Source organism: Somniosus microcephalus, chromosome 33, assembly GCF_052327205.1.
Source record: "Somniosus microcephalus isolate GS21.2 chromosome 33, FLI_Smic_1.0, whole genome shotgun sequence".
Taxonomy (NCBI): domain Eukaryota; kingdom Metazoa; phylum Chordata; class Chondrichthyes; order Squaliformes; family Somniosidae; genus Somniosus; species Somniosus microcephalus.
In genome coordinates this window covers 7,571,699-7,589,190 of record NC_141019.1, presented here as the reverse complement: position 1 = coordinate 7,589,190, position 17,492 = coordinate 7,571,699, and the positions used below count along the sequence as shown (strand labels likewise).

The 17,492-nt window shown below is 49.3% G+C and overlaps 1 protein-coding gene across 2 annotated transcripts in view; it reads right to left on the bottom strand.

Annotated features, from left to right (window-relative positions):
- The window catches only part of dgkaa (diacylglycerol kinase, alpha a), a 432,553-nt gene that overhangs the window by 41,000 nt on the left and 374,061 nt on the right, over positions 1-17,492 (bottom strand). For both annotated transcript variants that reach the window (XM_085972643.1, XM_085972644.1), the window contains exons 10-14: positions 16,374-16,462; positions 13,152-13,268; positions 11,722-11,820; positions 9,671-9,763; positions 7,240-7,313 (exon numbers count right to left, since the gene is read on the bottom strand). In XM_085972643.1, the coding sequence (XP_085828769.1) occupies positions 7,240-7,313; positions 9,671-9,763; positions 11,722-11,820; positions 13,152-13,268; positions 16,374-16,462 (472 nt within the window). The remainder of the gene's footprint in view (positions 1-7,239; positions 7,314-9,670; positions 9,764-11,721; positions 11,821-13,151; positions 13,269-16,373; positions 16,463-17,492) is intronic.

Below are 17,492 nucleotides of genomic sequence, written 5' to 3'. Positions count from 1 at the left end.
GCCAGTTCTTAAAGGGGAGGGTCGATCTTGCTCTCCATCCACACCCTGCTCATTGCTGCCTTGAATCTCGGCCTGGAGAGACCTGTACATCAAATCTGCTGGAAAGTGTTGTGTCGGTACCTTTCTACCTAGACACAATTTAGGACTCAGAACTCAGAGATTCAAACATGAAGTGCTTTATTCAGGAAGGAAAAGAAGTTCTGGAAAGTTCCAAGCAAAGTGAACTAAACTTAACCAAGAGAACACCCAACCATGTATCTGCTGTGACAGCACCACCACAGGTGGGAGGAGAACACACAATACATAACATATTCCTCCCCTCTTAAATGAAAGGTCCACATTATTCCTCAACAGGTAAGTTACTTTCAATGCACTCACTAACCAAGGGTAGAGGTAGACTGCCTCAAACACTGACTTTACCCTGGGGGTTATTCTGCCCCAGTCTTGTGGGTAAGTCACTAAGCCTACAGATCCAAGCGTCTTGGAGGCCGCTGCTCCCTGACAGGATACCGGCGGTCATCGCTGGCTTCCACAGCAGTAGGCATTGACACAGGCCTGGATGGAGAAGGTGCCTGTGTCAGTCGAAAGTCAGGAGTTTGCACAGGTGGAACAGTCTCTTTGACTTCCTGTGTTGGAGAAGAGCACTGTGGCAAAGGATGTTGGTTTGCGGTATCATCCGTAAACAGTTCAGGCCAACCAGCCGTTGGAGCCTCTGTGGCTGTCTCTGCTCCTAGCAAAAGTTGATCTGTGTGTCTTCTCCAGACGACATCCTCAGCAGTCTCAACCGTGTAAGAAACAGGGCCCGTCTGCACGATCACCGTAGCAGGAACTCATTTCGGTCCAGTGTTGTAGTTTCAAGCTAGGACGTGCTCTCCAGGGTGAAACTGTCTCTCCTTGGCCCTTTTCTCCATTTTCTTGACAACGGACAACCTGTTCTGCCCTTGGAGGTTTGAGTAAGTCAAAACTTGTCTGCAACTGCCTCTTCATCATGAGCGAAGCGGGGAAAGTTTTGGTTGTGGCATGCGGCTCGTTCCTGTAGGACAACAGGAAGCTGTTCAGACGTTGGTGGATGGAGCCCTGACCTTGCGATGCCTTCAAGGCGTGCTTCAAAGTTTGCATGAACCTTTCTGCCAGGCCGTTAGTAGAGGGATGATAGGGCGCAGACCTAATGTGTTGGACACCATTCACATGCAGGAAGGTTGCAAACTTCTGTGATACAAATTGTGGACCGTTGTCACTTACAAGTTGTTCCGGTGAGCCATAATGGCTGAACATCTCACCAAGTTTCTCAATTGTTTTCTCTGCCATGGTAGACCTCATCACAGCGACCTCCGGCCACTTGCTACGAGCGTCCACAACCACCATAAACATCTTCTCTTCGAAAGGAACGGCGAAGTCCACATGTACTCGCTGCCACACTTCTGCAGGCCAATCCCAGGGGTGTAGGGTTACCAGCTCTGGAACATTCCAGACCCTTTGACATGGGGAACATGTTTTGGCTTTCTCCTCAATATTTCCATCAAGACGGTGGCATAGTGGTTAGCACTGTTGCCTCACAGCGCCAGGGACCCGGGTTCGAATCCAGCCTCGGGTGACTGTCTGTGTGGAGTTTGCACATTCTCCCCGTGTTTGCGTGGGTTTCCTCCGGGTGCTCCGGTTTCCTCCCACAGTCCAAAGATGTGCGGGTTAGGTTGATTGGCTATGATAAATTGACCCTTAGTGTTAGGGGGATTAAATACATGGGGTTATGGGGATAGGGTGGGATATGTGTTGGTGTAGGGGTTACAGGGATCGGGTGGGATATGTGTCGGTGCAGGCTCGATGGGCCGAAATGGCCTCTATCTGCATTGTGGGGTTTCTGTGATTTCTGTGACCTGGCCACCAGAAGTAGCTTCTTGCCATTTCCTTCATCCGAACCATCCCACTGTGGCCTGTATGAAGTTGTTGCAGTATAGGTTCCCTCAGAGGTGGCGGAATGATGACACGGCGTCCCCAAAGAAGACAACCTGCCTGGACGGAGAGCTCATTTCTTTTTGAAATGTAAGGTTTCAAACTAGGAGAATCTCCTATAGCTCTCCCTCGAATGACATTGTCCATTACCTCAGACAGGACTGGATCGTTGCGGGTGTACCTTCGCACCTGAACTGCCGTGACAGGTGCTCCCTCCACTTGTCTAAAGTAGAAGATGTCTATCTGACGAGGCTCTGGGGGAGTAACAGGCAAGGGTATCCTCGAGAGACCGTCTGCGTTGCCGTGCAAGTCTGATTTGCGATATTTGATGTCGTATATGTGTCCTGACAACAGTAAAGCCCACCTTTGCATCCTGCTTGCAGCAAGAGATGGAATTCTGGTGTGGGGCCCGAAGATTGAAGTCAATGGACAGTGGTCCGTCAGGAGTGTGAACCTTCTCCCAAACAGGTACTGATGAAATTTTCAAATTCCAAAAACGATTCCCAAGGCCTCGCGCTCAATCTGTGCATAGTTCAAGGTGCGTGATGCGAAGGCGATAGGTTTCTCTTCACCAGAAGGCATGATGTGGGATATGACTGCTCCCACACCATATGGTGACGCATCACATGCTAGCTGCACGGGTAGCTTTGGGTCGAAGTGTGTCAGGACCTCCGATTTCAGCAATGCTTTCTTTGCTTGGGCGAAAGCTTCGTTGCTCAGTCCAGTCCATTTCCATGTTTTGCCTTGACATAGCAACTGATGTAATGGCTTCAGCAATGTTGCTAAGTCTGGAATAAACTTCCTATAGTAGTTAAGTAGCCCCAGAAAGGAATGTAACTGGCTCACATTCTGGGGTGCTGGGGCCTCCACGATCGCCTTGACCTTTGACGGCGCCTTATGCAGGCCAATAGTGTCAATCACATGCCCCAGGTACTCAACTGAAGACTGAAAGAATTCACATTTGTCCTTACGAACTCTGAGTCCGTACTCTTTCAGTCGTTGTAGTGTCGCATCCAAGTTCAGAAGATGATCCTCCTCATTTGTCCCAGTGACAAGGATGTCGTCCAGGTAGCACTGGACTCCTGGCAGTCCACTCAAAATCTGATCCATTGCCCTTTGGAATAGAGCAGGGGCCGACGTAATTCCAAACGGAAGGCGGCAGTACCTGTATAGCCCTTGTGTGTCACAATTGTCAGCAGCTCCTTTGATTTGTCATCGACATGCATTTGTAGATAAGCCTGGCATAAGTCTATTTTGCTGAACTTTTGCCCTCCGGCCAGGCCCGTAAAAAGATCATCAATGAGGGGAAGAGGGTACTGTTCCGCAGACAGCACCGGGTTAATAGTCACTTTAAAATCCCCGCAGATTCGAACAGATCCATCCTTTTTCAGGACAGGAACAATGGGTGTGGCCCATTTGCTCACGCTCACAGGCTCCAGGACTCCATTCTCGACTAAGGCCTCCAAGTTAGCCTCAACTTTTGGCCTAATTGCATAGGGTACAGGTCGGGCTTTGTGAAACTTCGGCTTGCTGTCAGGTTCAATGTCCAGTCTCACGCTAATCTTTTTCATGCTCCCAAGTTCCCCATTGAAGAGTTCTGCATGTTTGTTTAACACTGCAGTCAGACCTGACTCCCCTTTTGACATCATGCCGACTGCAGGCCAGTCCAGCATGATTTTCTCTAGCCACGCACGTCCCAGTAGCGATGGGTAATTTCCCTTTACCACATACAGTGGCAGTTTCGCAGACTGTCCATTCAATTTAACTGTCACCTCAATGGCGCCTCTCATGGCCACAGGTTCACCGGTATACGTCTTTAGCACAATGTTTGTTGGCTGAAGGGTAAGATGCTTTAGCATTTTGTTGTAGACAGTGTCTGAAACAAGGGACACAGCCACGCCTGTGTCCACCTCCATCCGCACTGATTGTCCCTCCACCAGTGGTGATACCCAGTAGCCATTTGAACCACCTGCAACCGTCAGTATGTGCACCTCTTCCTCCTCAGAGGTGTCGCTCCCCTCTGTTTTGCTTGTTCTATCATACTGCACTGAATGAACACTCCTTTTCCTCTCCTGTCCAAATACAGACATTTTGCTTTCATGCTTCCCAGCTCTGTCTGTTCTTTTTTTACCTCTACAGGCGCGTTCAATGTGACCCTTTTTGCCACAATTTCGGCATTCCAGCTCCGTACACCAGCAGTCATTAGCGTGATGGCCCGTTTTCCCACAACGGTAACATGTGCCGTTCCGCGTACCTTTAGGCTCAGACGACACCTTGTGAACTCTCCCTGTTGAACTCAACTGGTGAGCCTCCTTTTCCGCCATCTCCATGGAGACACTAACTTCAATGGCCTTTTCAAGAGTAAGGTTGTCCTTAGTAAGAAGGCGCTTCTGTGTGGCTGCATTTTGCAGACCACACACAAGTCTGTCTCTAATGGTGTCATTCAGCACCTCCTTGAACTGGCAGTGTTCCGACAACCTTTTTAAAGCAGCAATAAACATCGTCACTGATTTCCCCTCCTGTTGATTCCGTTTATGAAATCTAAATCTCTCAGCAATAACCAGAGGTTTTGGTGAAAAATGTGCTCCAAGAATTTCCACTAGTTGCTTATATGTTTTAGTTCCTGGCTTGTCTGGCTGCACGAGGCTGCAAAGTAAATTGAATGTCTTCGGCCCCATTACACTCAAAAAGGTTGGCACGACCTTTTCGTTTGCCACCGCATTCGCCAATACAAAATAGTCAAAACGTTCTGTATATGCGCTCCATTGCTCCACATTTTCATCAAAATCACCGATGTTTCCTAATATAGTAGCCATCTCACGTTTCAAATTAAAATTTCTGTTTACTCACTGCCGTAACGTTAATGTGATGCTGCAATCTCTGTTCCGAGTGTTTTGTAGTCGAAAACAAGAAAGTTCCCACAACGCAGATTCATCCGATCCTCGTCGCCACTTGTTGTGTCAGTACCTTTCTACCTAGACACAATTTAGGACTCAGAACTCAGAGATTCAAACATGAAGTGCTTTATTCAGGAAGGAAAAGAAGTTCTGGAAAGTTCCGAACAAAGAGAGCTAAACTTAACCAAGAGAACACCCAACCATGTATCTGCTGTGACAGCGCCACCACAGGTGGGAGGAGAACACACAATACATAACAGAAAGAACAATGGCGAGGCCCAGGGAAAGAGCTCAGTGTGCAGCCCCCATAGTCTCTTCTAAATCGATGCAAGGAAGGTCAAATCAAAATGAACCTGCAAAGTGCTGCTCAGTACCCAAGACTCCTTCACACAGCGTTGAATCTCTCTCTCTCTCTCTCCCTCTCTCAGCATGCGTGGTGCAAAAATGTTGCTGACAAAAAAAGGCAGGAAGCGGCCGCCTTTAAATAGCGCTCCCCAGTCCCTTCCCGACTGCAAAACGCTCCCCTCAACTTGTCGTTGCTAACGGTTGGCGGTAAGGCAGGGGGCGCTGCTCAATATCTGGTCCGGGGCGCTACCGGCGCGTTGTGCACTCGACTGACGTCACGATCTGTGGGCGCAGGAGATCGTGGCGGTAGTGTTTAGCACCGCCACAAAATGCCTGGTCAATTTCGCGAGCGGCGCAAACATCACCGCGCCCGGGCGCTAGTTGCTTTGCTCTTAGGGCGCTAACAGGAGGCGCAAAGCAACCGAACTTTTCCCCCTTTGTGTTTTATTGTCTCATTGACTTGATTTAATAAAGAGTTTTACCCAGATATTTCAGAGTCCTGAACTTGTATTAGAGGTCAAGGATGTATGGCAATATCCAATAATGTCTCCACGTAAGGGACATATAACTACCCTATATAAACCCAACACAGTGCAGCTGTTGTGTTCAACTCTCTGGGGTGGAACTGAACCTGCAACTTTCTGACTCAAAGGCGAGACTGTTACCAACTGAGCCACAGCTGACACCTAAACATGTCCCTTGGAATCCCACCATTTCCCAGCCTCCTCACAAGGCAGTGAAGATAACAGAAATCACGGAGCAGGCTGCGATTTGCTGTCTTCCCATTCGACAGTGAATTTGAGTCGTTGCTTTTGGCAATGATCTGGTAATATTCATAGAAAAGAACTATTTCCGTTTTTAATTAAAGACCTCGATTAAATTCGACTCATTCCTGGGGTTGTCTTGCTCTTTTAGCTGAAAGTGTTGTCAGAGTTGACTAGCTTTAACAGCCTGCCATTCAAAGCGTCGTTCCTGCAGTCACAGGCACGAGACATGAGTTAGATGGCAGCAGAGGCAGAAAACTGCCCAATCACGACACACCGTGAACAGTCTCCGTGGGGATAAATGCCACACGTTTCACTCAGCTTTGGAGACAGCAATATTTGGCCTTTGCCAACTGCGCGCAACAGGCTCGTAGCAAATCAGCGGCCCACTTTCCACCATGCCCGATCTTCTAATCCAACGGATGCGGAGTAAAGCGGGCAATAGTTTCACGCTGCCGGCGGAGACCAACTTCACCCCCCTTGGCTTTATGACTTGCTACTCAATTTGAACATCTACAGAGCAGGACACGGAAGAGGGCGTCGATGTCAATCTTGGAACAAGAAACAGGCTTTCTGGTGTCACAGGGCAGTCACTCACTGGACAGCAAAGAAACAGTCGGGGGACGGGGGCTATTTTAACTCCCAGTGAAAACCGGGCGGAACGGGAGTTAAAATCAAGCGGCTCTTTTTCCTGCTCCAATTCCGCCTGTATATTAACATTGGGCGATGAAGTCAGACGCTTGCCTCATTAATGTCTGCGAATCAGGACCCGGTGTGGCAGTGGCCCAGGGTATTTTGCTGGAGTTCCTCTCAGCCCCACAAAAATAAATCCGGAGCGACCTTCTAGGCGCCTCTTCGGCTGGGCTCTGCCGAGCACAGACAGCCCACACTCTGCTCGGTTGGGTCCTAAAATGGCGATCGGGGGTCCTACGTACATCTGGCCAGCCTTGAGAAGATACTGCAGGCCATATCGTTGACGGGAAGGGAAGCAGTAAGTCAATCCACACCATTTTCCGCTGCGCCACAAGGAATTTCCATGCCTCTGCTGCGTCTCCACCTCCCCCATCCGCGAAACTGTGCCAATAACCACCCCCCCCCCCCATCACCACCCCGCAACTTACCTGAGTGCCGGCATTCGGGTGGCCTGATATTCGCCTGCCAGCCTCATGCTTGCTTCAGGGGCGGGGATGTTCGTGAGGCCCAGCCATTAAACCCAGTGGAACCCAGGTCTAAGCAGCGTCCCCCCATTCACTGTATCAGCAACAACATGGCCGATTTCTTACCTCTCACCCTGTTTCCCTCCACTTTTTGGGTTGACAAACACCAGCAGTGGGTGAGTTTGAGGCACTGGGATAATCTGTCAATGAGGATAAGAACAGCAGTAATCAGTTTTAAAAGGGAAATGCTTTCATGCACAGCCTCCATTACAGTTCATTCGAGCAAACAAAGTTTTTAGGTGCAGGTCCCTTTAACAACAACAACTTGCCTTTAACATAATAAAACGTCCCGAGTCGCTTCACAGGAGCGATTATCAGACAAAATTTGACACCGAGCCACATAAGGAGATATTAGGACAGATGACCAAAAGCTTGGTCAAAGAGGTAGGTTTTAAGGAGCGTCTTAAAGAGGAGAGAGAGGTAGCGAGGTGGAGAGGTTTAGGGAGGGAATTCCAGAGCTTAGGGTCCAGGCAGCTGAAGGCACGGCCGCCAATGGTGGAGCGATGGAAATCGGGAATGCGCAAGAGGACAGAATTGGAGGAACGCAGAGATCTCGGAGAGTTGTAGGGCTTGAGGAAATTACAGAGACAGGGAGGGGCGAGGCCATGGAGGGAGTTGAACACAAGGGTGAGAAATTTAAAATTGAAGTGTTGCTTAACCGGGAGCCAATGTAGGTCAGCGAGCACAGGGGTGATGGGTGAACAGGACTTGGTGCGAGTTAGGAGACGGGCAGCAGAGTTTTGGATGACCTTAAGTTTACAGAGCGTGTAAGGTATGAGGTCAGCCAGGAGATCATTGGAATATTCAGGACTGGAGGGAACAAAGATATGGATGAGGGTTTCAGCAGCAGATGAGCTGAGGCGGAGCCGAGTCCGGCGATGTTACGGAGGTGGAAATAGGCGGTTTTGGTGATGGAGAGGATACAGGGTTGGAAGCTCAGCTCAGGGTCAAATAGGACGCTGAAGCTGCGAAGGGTCTGGTCCAACCTCAGACAGTGACCAGGGAGAGGGATGGAGTCGGTGGCTAGGAAATGGAGTTTGTGGCAGAGATGAAGACAATGTACACATGGAACCCGACTTTAAGGGATCTTTTCTTATAGGTTACAAGCTTATTTTCAGGGAATTTGTGCATGGGGTGGAGAGAAACTGGGGCAGGTCATGTCGGAACAAGTGCAGCAAGAAAACAAAGAAAACTACGAAGGATTGGAGTGATCAATACACTAACACTGACTCCAAGCTGGTGAGTTCCCAAGGCTGGAAAGTAATTGACCTGGCTGGTTAGCAACCGGAAATTGCTCAGCCTTGCTGGAGACATGTGGGAGGGAGTCAATACACCATCATATTCGGATCAGTGGCATATGAAATCTATGGTTGGAGGGGGTGGGTCTTTGCAATCATTTTTTTGGCGGGGGAGGGTCGAGGAAGGGGATTACATTGTCAATTTCACTCTGAAGTAGGGTCCATGATCGTCACTATAGTAGGAGCTTGAGCGTCCAGACTGCGCGATCGCCAATCACCCACTCCCACATTTTCCACTCCACGGTTAACGGAGACCGTCAATGGTGAGACAGAAAATTAAGAGACAGAGATGAGCCACTCCATCACTACTTGGCACTGCCAAATTGGGTAGTGAGAGAGTGGCGTAGCTGGTGAGAGTAGTACACTTTTTTGCCCGCCTTTCCCTGCTTGTTTCTTAACACCAGGAGCTGACTCGTGCCCAGCGACCTTAATTGGGCCAGCCCACGAGGTCTCAGCCATGCAGCATCTGGAGGTTCATTGGAGCCCAATAGGGGAGAACATTTCATAGAAACATAGAAACATAGAAAAATCGGAGCAGGAGTAGGCCATTCGGCCCTTCGAGCCTGCTCCGCCATTGAACACGATCATGGCTGATCCTCTATCTCAATACCATATTCCCGCTCTCTCCCCATACCCCTTGATGCCTTTTGTGTCTAGAAATCTATCTATCTCCTTCTTAAACATATTCCGTGACTTGGCCTCCACAGCCTTCTGTGGTAGAGAATTCCACAGGTTCACCACCCTCTGCGTGAAGAGATTTCTCCTCATCTCAGTCCTAAATGTCCTACCCCGTATCCCGAGACTGTGACCCCCTCGTTCTAGACCCCCCAGCCAGGGGAAACATCCTCCCTGCATCCAGTCTGTCTAGCCCGGTCAGAACTTTATACGTTTCAATGAGATCCCCTCTCATTCTTCTAAACTCTAGTGAATACAGGCCTAGTCGACCCAATCTGTCCTGATAGAAAGCTATCTGAAGGCGAGAGCACATGTGTGGGGCATTCTGATATAGCCCGAGGGTAGTGGGAAATGGGTGTGAAACTGGACAGCTCTCAGTACGGGACATCTAACAGTCCTGTGTGAATGCAATGCCCGCATTAACGTCAAGGGAACACGTGCCAAGGAGAAGTCTTTACAGAACTCTCTGGTGTGAGGTCTTCATGTGGTGCTGGTCTGATGACTTCTCTCAATGAGTCAAATACCTGGAGAACTTTCCCATCCACTGTGGTGAAGGGCTGCTCTGCATCGAATGAGGAGCCCTCCTCCTCTTTCTTCTTCAGGCTGTTCTGCCTGTCCTTGAAAAAATAAGGGAAAAGAAAGTCTGGTGTAAGACAAGAGTTCATTCTGCGCAAGACAGGCTCATTTTTTCCCCTCTTCAAACATGTTCTTGCCCTTGCTTTCTTGGGTCTCTTCGCACCGCACACGATCTCTCAGTAGTCGGGTGAATTAGATTTTGCCCTCTCTGTATGGAGGGGCACCTGGCCACCACTCGGCACCCTCCACTGTAGTGTGTCCAAGATTGGTGGTCGATCAGAATGAGAACTGCAACAGCAACAACAGCCACTTGCATTTATGTAGCGCCTTTAACATAGGGAAGCGTCCCAAAGTGCTTCACAGCCACATAATCAGACAAAATTTGACAGTGAGTCAAAGAAGGAGATATTAGCAGGGGTGACTAAAAACTTGGTCAAACCGGTAGGTTTCTAAAAGGGTCTTAAAGGAGGAGAGAGAGGTAGAGAGGCCGAGAGGTTTCGGGAGGGCATTCCAGAGCTTAGGGCCTAATTGGCTGAAGACACGGCCACCAATGGTGGGACAAAGGGAGTGGGGGATGTGTAGGAGCCAGAATTGGAGGAACATAGGGGGAGAAATTGGGTGAGTAGCGCCACCTGTTAGCACCTAAAGAGGCAGTCAGTGGCTGTAGCGCCACTGGCTGCGCCTCCCGCGATATTCAGCAGGGGCGCTAATGGTGGTGTTAGGCATTTGCGCTGCGCCGCCACCGATGACGTCATCGGTGTGCGCAGCGCCCCATTTGCGCCCCGTTCGCGATATTTGGCAGCGAACGCCGCAGTTGCGCCGTTCGCTACCCGCGCCCGGTTCACGGGGCCTTACTGTGCCGGCAGCAGCGCAAGTTAAGGTGGAGCTGCGGGGCGGTCGCCTTTTTTGGCGGCCGCCTGCCAGCACCTCCGTCCCCGGCCTCCTAACCCCCCCACCCCCCCCCCGCGGCATTGCCGGCTGTTTCCCGAGAGCCCGGCACTTCTCCTTGGTGCCGGGCTCATTTGCCGGCACTCGCGATCGGGGCTCGAGCTGGTGCAGGCCCCTCCCCCTTAACAATGGGAGGAAGGCCTGCAGTACCGCAGTGTGCTGTGCCGCAGCGTGTGGCGCGGCGGCACGTTGCGCTGCGATATTCAGTTTCAGCGCCCTAAGAGGGACGCGGAGCGCCTCGAGCCTCGCCCCGTCTCCCTCTAGGGGCAATGGAACTGAATATCTGACGATCGCTACAGCTTCGAACGCTGCGCTAAATCCTGCGCTCAGGCGACTTTTGCGCCACTTTGGCGCCCCAACCCAATTTCTAGGCCATAGAGTTCTCGGAGGGTTGTAGGGCTGGAGGAGGTTACAGAGATAGGGACAGACATAAACTCATACCCCACCACTTGGTTGTGCAGTGCAGTAAGGTTCCAATGTGCTGCTCTATCTCAGGGGTTTTTTCAATTATTTGTTGGGATCCCAATGGAGTGTACACAGCTCTAAACCAGACTTGTTCATAAGGCACAGCACCCTATGTGGGTGTGACACAGCATGTTGATAGCTCACTATGACATGGAAGGTTAAGGCTGAGGCATAAGCAGTCCCTCCACACAAAGGAAGCTCCTAATCCTAGCCATGTTGGAGGGTGGCACTGAACAAAGGCTGGAAGCTTCGTTGAAGAGAAGGAGGGGAACTACAGCAGAAGAGTTATCCGGGACTGCTGTTCAAGCAAGTGCTCCAAGGGAGCATCAGGCAGAGCTAGGACTAAGCTGGACAGAGAAGGGCCAGAACTCCCTCCATTTACTCACTGCACATGGCAACTTTTCCCTCACTTCTTTCAGGCAACTTACCGTAAACTGATGAATTCCATTTTTAAGGAAGCTCAGGTGTGACACACTCTGTACCTCGGTCTTCTACTCAATACCCCAGCGCTGTAGCAAGTGCCAAAACCCAGCAATTTGCTTATGCCTATAAAGTCAAATATCATGAACATGATGTGAATATTTACCAGAACTACAGGATATATGGCGGAGGGCGGTAGCACATGATCCTTTAATGGCCCACAATCACACTCATCCTTCTCCTTAGACACACATTCATTGTGGAGCTGTCAATACAAGAGGGAGGTTATTACTGAGCTGTAGAGAGGTGAGAAATTCAGGTTATTCAGTGCGATCCATTTAGGCTACCTACTCAAATAACTGGGTCGCCAATAACGCTGCTCTTTATGTTATGTGGTAGCAATTGAGCAAAGATCTTTTGTTATCTGTTCGGAGTGGGTAAAGCTGAGATGAGCCAGGATTCAAATCAGTGAGTGAGCAAAGCTGAGTGACTAGTCTGGAAATGAATCAGAGAGCAGGAAGAGCTGAGAGATGAACAGAGAATGAATCAGAGAACAGGAAGAGCTGAGAGATGAACAGAGAATGAATCAGAGAGCAGGAAGAGCTGAGAGATGAACAGAGAATGAATCAGAGAGCAGGAAGAGCTGATATTACTAGAACTACTAAGAATTTTACAACACAGAAACAGGGCCAATGGGTCTATGCTGGTGTTAATGCTCCACACGAGCCTCCTCCCACACCTCTTCATCTCACCCCATCAGCATATCCTTATGTTCCTTTGCCCCTCATGTGCTTATCTAGATTCCCCTTAAATTAATCTTTGCTATTTGCCTCAACCACTCCCTGTGGTAGCGAGTTCCACATTCTCACCACTCTCTGGGTGAAGAAGTTTCTCCTGAATTCCCTATTGGATTTATTAGTGACTATCTTATATTAATGGCCCCTAGTTCTGGTCTCCCCCACAAGTGGAATTATCTTCTCTACGTCTACCCTATCGAACCCTTTCCTAACCTTGCAGACCTCGATCAGGTCACCCCTCAGCCTTCTCTTTTCTAGAGAAAAGAGCCCCAGCCTGTTGGTCTTTCCTGATACGTATCACCTCTCAGTTCTGGTGTCATCCTTGTGAATCTTTTTTGCACCTTCTCCAGTGCCTCTATATCCTTTTTATAATGTGGCGGCCAGAACTGTGCACAGTGCTCCAAGTGTGGTCTAACCAAGGTTCGATACAGGTTTAACATAACTTCCCTACTTTTCAATCTATTCCTATTACTAAATTGACTAATATTACTAAAACTACAGGTAAGTTTCTGTTATTACTAAGGATTGCTGATACTCGTAAGAATACTGATAAACTAAAATTATCAATAAGAATTAGACATAATGACATTGACTGATATTACTAAAATTACAGATACTACTAAAGTAATTGCTATCTCTAATAACTAATATAGTTATGAATTATCATGAAGTTATTGATACCATCAACAATTGCTGATATTACTGCTATTGCGAAAATGACTTATATTCCTAAGAGCTACTAACATGACTAAAATTACAGAACTATTAAGAATGAACGATCTCACTAGGAGAGACTCACAGTGTTGTGACACCAGACACAGTGGACACCAGTCAGCCGCTGAAAGCTCTTTATGGTTTTTTGGCAACTACCACAGGTGATGTTACAGTTCCCTTCAACCCACATGTGTTTCATGACCTGAACCAAGACATACAAGACGTTTGAATAGAATTGTTATTTCATCAAAGTTTTGCTGAATAAGCCAGGGTTCACGTTGATGCAGCGACAGGGCCATTCTGTGGTGAATGTGCAGACAGGCTAACTCCCTGGATAGCCAGGAACAGTCTATACCATACACCAGAATGCTCCCAGTGGAACGAAATCCCTGCAAGAGTCAGTGGGCCTGATTAACCTGGTCCCTTTTGACCGAGCGCTGGACTGCAGCAGAGTTCTGGAGCGTGTTGTGCCAGTCTAGGCCTCAGTGTGTCCACGTTTGGTGGGCCTGGTCATTTACATGGCCCAGTCACACCCGCAGCACAGGCCCGCCTCCCACCCTGGCAGAGCCAACACCTGGACATGGGCGAGGAAAGTCAGCCACAGCTGCAGGCCTGAGCAGCCTCAGCAATGGCTGCTGTGGTTGGCGCCTTCTGACTTCTGTCCCAGAAAAAAAAGGCCGTAACCAAACCTCCAGCTGATCCTTGACTCGACATCCCTGGAAGTTGGAAAAAGGGACCTCCCTGCTGGCCCACTCTCTGAACCTCTCTGATCTTCCACTCGGAGAGGGGCTGGACACAAGGCCTTAAGCCTGTTCCTATCGAGCAGCCTTCCAAATGGGTGCCCCACTGACCAAATTACAGGAAAATGAGGCAGGGCCGGTGCCAGAAAAAAGAAAGAAAGACAGACTTGCATTTCTATAGCACCTTTCACGGCCACCGGATGTCCCAAAGCGCTTTACAGCCAATGAGATACTTTTTGAAGTGTAGTCACTGTTGTAATGTAGGAAACGCAGCAGCCAATTTGTGCACAGCAAGCTCCCACAAACAGCAACGACCAGATAATCTGTTTTTTTTTGTTATGTTGGTTGAGGGATAAAGATTGGCCTGGACACCGGGGAGAACTCCCCTGCTCTTCTTCGAAATAACGCCCTGGGATCTTTTACATCCACCTGAGAGGGCAGACGGGGCCTCGGTTTAACATCTCATCCGAAAGACGGCTCCTCTGACAGTGCAGCACTCCCTCAGCACTGCACTGGGAGTGTCAGCCTAGCTTTATGTGCTCAAGTCTCTGGAGTGAGACTTGAACCCACAACCCCAGTACAACACAAAGGAGGCAGAGACCCAGCCCCATTGACAGGAAAGTTGGCTCCGGTGTCCTCAGGAAAGAAGGGGAGAAAATTGTGGGGCATGGGGCTGGGCGGGGTTGGCGGGGGGGAGTGCTGATCCCTGGGGAGGAAGTCCTCTCGGCTCCCTCTGTGGGGACACGTTCAACGTGTTTGTGAAGCATTCGCCTGGTTGGTATTTATGATGTTGTTACACAAATTGGCCGTAGGAATTCTGAAATTCTCCCCCTCCCCCCTCCCATTAGCCGTTTGAGAAGCTGATGTTGTCCATTATCTGCACTCCCAATGATTCAACTTCCTGATTCCCCACGTTGATTTTCACAGGACAAAGCCCCTTGTGAAACGTCGCTCCATTGAACTGCTTGTTTGTTGTTTATATTTTGGGCAGAATGAAAATATGAATACCTGGAAATGACTGTCTGTGATGTTAATGGTTCAACGTTTAACACATTCGTATGACAGCCCTCTGTCCGCCATTTTATTTTAAATCTACATATATTATATGAAGAATCTTCTGTTTGTGTGCATTTCCTGTCCACAAACTTTAGTTCCCTTTGTCACGATTATCAGTCACGCTTTTTATGTCAACGTTTAACCCTAAAAATTCCTACATGATCGGTTATAATGGTCCAAGTGCTGCAGTGGCAAGTTGTGGCCACTAGGTGGTGCTCAGCTCCACTGTATCCTCTGACACGCCGTGAGCAATGCCACGGGAGATCTACTCGGGCTTCGATTGTTATTTCGATTGCACTTGTCTTTATTCCCATCCATAGGGTATGGTACCAATCATAAAAGAAAGAACGACTTGCATTTCTATCGCGCCTTTCACAACCTCAGGCATCCCAAAGTGCTTTACAGCCAATTAAGTACTTTTGAAGTGCAGCCACTGCTGTAATGTAGCAGCCAATTTGCGCACAGCAAGCTCCCACAAACAGCAACGTGATAATGACCAGATCATCTGCTTCTGTTATGTTGATTGAGGGATAATTATTGGCCCCAGGACACCGGGGATAACTCCCCTGCTCTTCTTCGAAATAGTGCCATGTGATCTTTTACACCCACCTCAAAGAACAGACAGGGCCTCGGTTTAATGTCTCATCCGAAAGACAGCACCTCCGACAGTGCAGCACTCCCTCAGTACCGCACTGGGAGTGTTAGCCTAGCTTTATGTGCTCAAGTCCCTGGAGTGGGACTTGAACCCACAACCTTCTGATTCAGAGGCGAGAGCGCTGCCCACTGACACCATGTACAGCATCATTATGTACAAACCAAATTTGGAGACTGTCAACTAGCTGCTAATTTCCATGATCCTCAGGGATCAGGGGTCCTCCCTCATCTCTTGGATAATGGAAGTGGCACTGTAAAGGTTCAGTGGCTCTTAATGCATGATGACGATGGAGATGTTTCTGTCTCCCAGTTGCCCATGTTACCATGATTACTGGTCCGAGGCAGCCTGGGAATGAACACTTTGTGATGTAAAGACGTTCTGCTCCTGGGACACTGTGGGTGGGGGCAGGCGGTTCGAAACGCCGCTGTGGTGGGACTCGGTGCTGTTGGGCTGCACAGGAAGTGAGCTGCGCTGTGGGGGCCCAGCACTTCCCCACGAGGAAGGCACGAAAGCTCCACTGGCGGGCCAGTCACACCAGGGCTCCGTTCACACCTGGATCACATGTGGCAGAGGGCACTGCCCACCAGCAGCGCCCTCTTTTGGAGAGTCCAAAAACCGGACCGGGGTGGGGGGGAGGAGGGGGATAGGATTGTGTTGTGCTAATATTTGCTTCCTTACTGATAAGATTCATTCAAAACCTTCACATGAGCAAAGGCTCAGCTGTAAGTGGAACTGGTTTAGTGTTCAGTGATGTCTGGGCGTTTGCCCAGTTCAAAACCAGCTGGGATGAGAAGGATGGAAGGAAATAAAGGCTACCATTGAAATAGAAACAAAGAAAATAAAGGCAAAGTCTTACATTTGTGTCCTTTATGGATTTTGCATAGGTTCTGATGCAGGATGAAGGAGCTTTCGAGGCACACCGCTCGTGGACTGTGTATTTACAAACTGCAAAAAGGAAAGCAACGCATTTGGTTATTTTATCACCTGTTCTCTGCGTCAGTCTTTCAATTAGTCACCGTGGGAGGGAGGGTGGCACAGTCTGCCAATACCTTCAAGGGCAGCACGGTGGCATAGTGGTTAGCACTGTTGCCTCACAGCGCCAGGGACCCGGGTTCGAATCCGGCCTCGGGCAACTGTCTGTGTGGAGTTTGCACATTCTCCCCGTGTTTGCGTGGGTTTCCTCCGGGTGCTCCGGTTTCCTCCCACAGTCCAAAGATGTGCAGGTTAGGTTGATTGGCTGTGATAAATTGACCCTTAATGTTAGGGGGATTAAATACGTGGGGTTATGGGGATAGGGTGGGATATGTGTTGGTGTAGGGGTTACGGGGATCGGGTGGGATATGTGTTGGTGCAGGCTCGATGGGCCGAAATGGCCTCTATCTGCACTGTGGGGTTTCTGTGATTTCTGTGATTTCTGTGACATGCCACTGTTCAGTCAGCTCATTGGAGGGCAGTGCGGGAAAGGGTAAGGGTACGGGTACTGGTAAGGGTAAGGGATGGGGTGGGGTGTCGTTGAGTGACCTACTCCCAGTTCTCTGCCAACCCAGCTGTGAGCCTTATATAGGAGGTATGTAAAAGCAGGTCAATGATGACCCTTCTCTTTGCCCCTTTGTGGATGCATCTGACTTAATACATCCCCACAGTGAACCTAAGATTAGGAACAGTGGTGGAGGGTGGATTTCTGATATGAATCCACATTTAACCATTGCACAGTGCCGTGTGCCACCATGCAGTTTTTGTCTTTCATTCCTCTGAATTACTGTGACATTTTCTCAGCCATCGTTTTTGTCTCTGGGCTCATTTCCATTGGCCACCTCATTCCATTTGACCCGCTCATTAGCTCGAAGGCTGTGGTCTGTGTGTAAACCTCACCTCTATGACATGATAGCTAATTGAGTCATCTCCTGGACACTGCCTGCGAGCAACCACGAGAAAAATCGGCAGGGCATTAAAATAGTTCATTTTTTTTTAATAC